The 4,346-nt window shown below is 44.6% G+C and overlaps 1 protein-coding gene across 1 annotated transcript in view; it reads right to left on the bottom strand.

Moving 5' to 3' along the window:
• Nucleotides 1-3,642, bottom strand: part of rorb (RAR-related orphan receptor B) — an 18,670-nt gene extending 15,028 nt beyond the window's left edge. The window contains exon 1 of the mRNA XM_076164706.1: nucleotides 3,482-3,642. Coding sequence (XP_076020821.1) covers nucleotides 3,482-3,488 — 7 coding nt within the window. The 5' untranslated portion in view covers nucleotides 3,489-3,642. The remainder of the gene's footprint in view (nucleotides 1-3,481) is intronic.
• Between the last annotated feature and the right edge of the window lie 704 nt (nucleotides 3,643-4,346).

Here is a 4,346-nt window from a genome sequence, read left to right on the forward strand (position 1 = left end):
TGTGTGTGTTACAGCACGAAAAGCGGTACCCTCAGTCAGTCAGTGGGGTTGTGTGTGTGTGTGTTTCAGGGGAGGGGGGGGATTAACATTGTGGCCTGCATGGGCTTGGGGTAATCTCTTCTCTCGTTTTACATAACACCGGGCCATTAGTCAGCACAAATACACAATCAACAACACAATCGACGACACCAAAAACTCAACATCGGAGCACACAGGCGGCAGAGTTTCAGAGAAGGAACGCCGTCCGATCCTGTGAGCAGGAAAAGCAAACAGATCACACCGTTTGTTTCCTGCCTCTGTCTCTTTATTGTATGAATCAGTTCAAACAAGCTTCATTCCATCAAGTTTTTCACCGTCCTTCATCTGCAAAAATAAGGTTTACAGTGAATTCCCATGAATTTGAAGACTAATGATATGCAAATACAACAGCAAATTATACTTGTGGTGAACCCCTGTATATGGAGCTTATATGGCGAGAGGTTACTGGGTTAGATCGTCATAGGTAAACCGATGCCATCTTAGTTCTGTGCAATAGATTATTAGACCCAAACAGGCCGTTTCCGTTGACTTTGACAAAAAAATTGATCCTGTGACACTTTAGAATCAGACAAATCAATGCACGCGCAAGCCTCTAAAGCCGAGCAGGATGGGACTAATGCTATTGGCATTAGGCCGTCATGCGTAACACTGGAGCTATCTGTGTGTATGTGTGTGTGTGTGTGTGTGTGAGAGCTCTTACAAACTAGAGAAATAAGGTTTTTGAAATGACTTGTACTGCGCAATTGCCAACATCACCACAGCTTCCTTTGCATGTGTCACCATGTTGAAGGAGCGCAGGAGATTGTGATTGACACGTATCAGCAACACGGGGATCAAATAGCACCGAGTGGCATCCTCCCTCCGCCCTCCTCCCTCGCTCAGTTGCTGAACTCTGTGACCTGTGTGACCTGCATGTGCGCATCTACCGGCCGTACAGCTCTTAAAGCATGCGTACAAACAACAGAGACCACCGACAAACACCTGAATGACTGTTAAAAGATGCACATGCAAAATACTGTGCACGTCTGCAATACTGGCTGTGTATGTTTGTGTGATTGTGTGTGTGTGTGTATTGATGTGCATTTCTTGGTGATGAGCAGAAATCTCTGCAATCATCTGACTGATTTGGCATGAATAAGCAAAGCTTCAGTATTTTGCACCTTTAATCTTAGAAATAAATATTATTGATGAATAGAGTACTTTTACTTTACACTGTCAAAGTGGATAGCAGCCATGTCATATTTATTTGATATGCTATCATTACGATTACTAATGTGATTTTAAAAAATGAAGTGGTGTGACACAAAACCAAACACTCTTTCAAATACAAAGTTAAGCTTAAATATGTTGTGTCTCCATTAGGGAAACAGTTCATAAGACAGCGAGAGCCTGTTGCTACTGAAAGAACAGAAATGATTATCCTGTTTGCAATATCTAATACAACATTGGACCATATGGGAATAAAACACAATGCTCCATTTTGTGAGATGTATAAAAGGCCTGATGATACCACTCTGTCTGCCGTTTCTCTGGCCTACCCGGGTGATGGGTGACATCATCTTCGGTCAGGGCTTCAGGAGTTGTGGCCATTGTTAAATGATAATTACCACAGCTCATGAGGGGCCTCTATTTTTTTATAACATTGTGGTTGTGAGCACATGTCTGTGTAAGGGCAACCAAATCGACACACACACACACACACACACACACAGGTTGAGAGTGGGGGCTGCATGGCCCACACTGATTTAATTCTATCTGACAAAACCCTTTGGGGCGTGCAGAGGGAGAGAGGAAGATGGAGAGGGAGCGAGGGAGTGAGCGAGTGAGAGAGCTAGAGAGAGAGGGATGAGAGAGAGAGAGGGACAGAGAGGCTTCAGGGGCCTCTTCTACCAACTATGGCTATAAAGTGAAAGCTGGAGCTTTCGGTTTACCCCCAAAGCACAAGAGTGGTCGCAAGGCCCATTAAAATGTGGATAAAATACAATGTGGATGACAGAGGAGTTTTCCATATATGTGTGTGTGTGTGTAAGAGGGTTTGGCCTGCTGTTGTTTTGCTGTAAGGCCTAATGTTAAGGTATAGAGTAAAGGTCTATTTAACCTAACATCGCAATAAATACACATAAATAAGTAAATGCTTCAACAGTGTTTAATTCCAGATTTTTAAGATAAAAGATAATAATAAATAATAAAGTTGCTTTCACTGATCAAAGCAGCATTCTTGGTTATTAAAATAATTGTGTATGATCGTAATAAAACACTATTAATTATTATTAAGTGTTTAAATATAAGTGTTAATAAAGGTTAATCAAAATCAAACAATATTATTTTATCGTCATTATTAGAATGAATTGTTATTCTTAGAAAACTATACAGCATAACTGAAACATGCGGCTCTAGGTTACGGTTTAACAGTGCAGCGTATAGTTGAAATGCAACGTTTTATTTTGGAACTGATGCGATTAAATAACATATTACTACAGATTACATATTAAATGCATTGCGGAGCTTTTACTTTGCGTTTAAACTGTTAAAGTGACAGGTGGCTGCAGGTGTTTTATGTTCACATCCCTCACACATGCAGAGAAAGGAGTCTTCTGATCTCAAATATCAACTTAAACGCTTCAGTCAATTCAAAAGTTCAAGCTCATCCAGTTGAACAACATGTTTGCGAGTTTGCGTCAGAGATATTTAACTCTGGATCACAAGCAAACAATCCGATCCAAACACTCAACAGCTGATAATTATCACACTCAAAGCGTGTATGTTCGATCTACTGGGAGCTGAAACAGAAGACAAACGAAATAACGCGTAAGGATGAAAATACACCGATGGATTAATGGCAAAAATGATGGAAGTAGCTGCGTTAACATGTTGGGACATTAGTGTGCGCGCGCGCGCGCGCGCGTGTGTGTGTGTGTGTACAGGACGACATTGACGTTGTATTTCAACCTCCACGGCGTGATCGAAATGGGTTAGTGGAGCGCGTCCAAAGTGGCCCTGAACCATCTCATCATCAGGTCCAGTCACCAAAACCCCAACTGGAACATCCGGCTGAAAGTTTGCGCACTTTGTCTGACTGACGGCGTCTTTAATGTCCCCCGTCTTGCGTTAGATTAAGACGATGAATTAATCAAATGTCATGCGTCAACTCTCATTTCCAATCGCGGCGAATCCAGTCTGAACGCTTGAGCGTAAAAACTGAATTCCATGCACACACACACTTGCACACGCACTTGCACGCACGTACACACTATAAACTTTAATGCATTATCAGTGTAATACGACCGATCGACTCTGTTGTGCGCAAAAAAACGTGATTTGCCGACCCAGGACCAGAAGAGTTCCGGGGTCAAGACCGGGGATCGAAAGCTGCGGTGGTGTGTTCTGGTGCATGTGTGTGTGTGTATTTAACGGGATGACGGCGGCGGCGGGTCGGTCTTACCTCGCATGGTGTTGGCGTTGCTGGAGCTGGTGCTGAGGCTCGCTCCCCAGTGCAGCAGTCATGAAGAAACAAACATAAACACTTAAAAACGTGGGGCTATGGGGGCAAGATCCACGCTTAGAAAACAACAACAAGAACGGAAAGTGTGTCGGCGATCGGCGTCGACGTCCACCGGCTGTCCTGAGTGGAGACGTGTGTGCGCTAAAAGCATCCCAGAGCGGGGCGCAGGGAGGCGGGCTGAGGTCGGTGGCTGCGTTGCTCGGTGCGCTCTGGTCGTGTGGTCGCGCTCGTCATGACATCTGCGCTCTCACCTCACCGGGAGGGAAGCACTGTTTTCTGCGGGGCTGAGGGAGGGAAGAGCGCTCAGATTGGACCGGAGCACTTTCAACTCCTCCCACTCTCTCCCTGCCTCAGCGTTTCCAGCCTGCACACGCGCGCGCGCACACACACACACACAGACACACAGACACACACACACACACACACAGATACACACGCGCGCGCGCACACACACACGCACACACACACGCACACACATTCTGCTCACAGGCAGCCCGGGTGCAGTCACAGTCATGGCAAAGTTTTTAATGTCACCTTCCACATGCAGCCAGCGTCCATGCATTTAGGCTATTTTCACTCATGCGCCCATAAATAATACAAAAATACACATAAATAATCCAAGAGGCCATTGAAATCTAAATATTTTCCTCCTTCCTTGCTTATTTTATTCCACATTCCAGTCTAACTTGTTTTAGAAATGTCCCATAGCAGGATGAGGCAGAACACGCCGGTTATTCCGTTGGTTTCCTCCTGCAGGTAAGTGAACACAGTTAACTACATGACTGCTTATTTTATGTGTTTGCCT

Source organism: Genypterus blacodes, unplaced genomic scaffold (genome assembly GCF_046128005.1).
Source record: "Genypterus blacodes isolate CSIRO-AG114 ecotype Tasmania unplaced genomic scaffold, CSIRO-AGI_Gbla_v1 ptg000138l_1, whole genome shotgun sequence".
NCBI classification, from domain to species: Eukaryota; Metazoa; Chordata; class Actinopteri; order Ophidiiformes; family Ophidiidae; genus Genypterus; species Genypterus blacodes.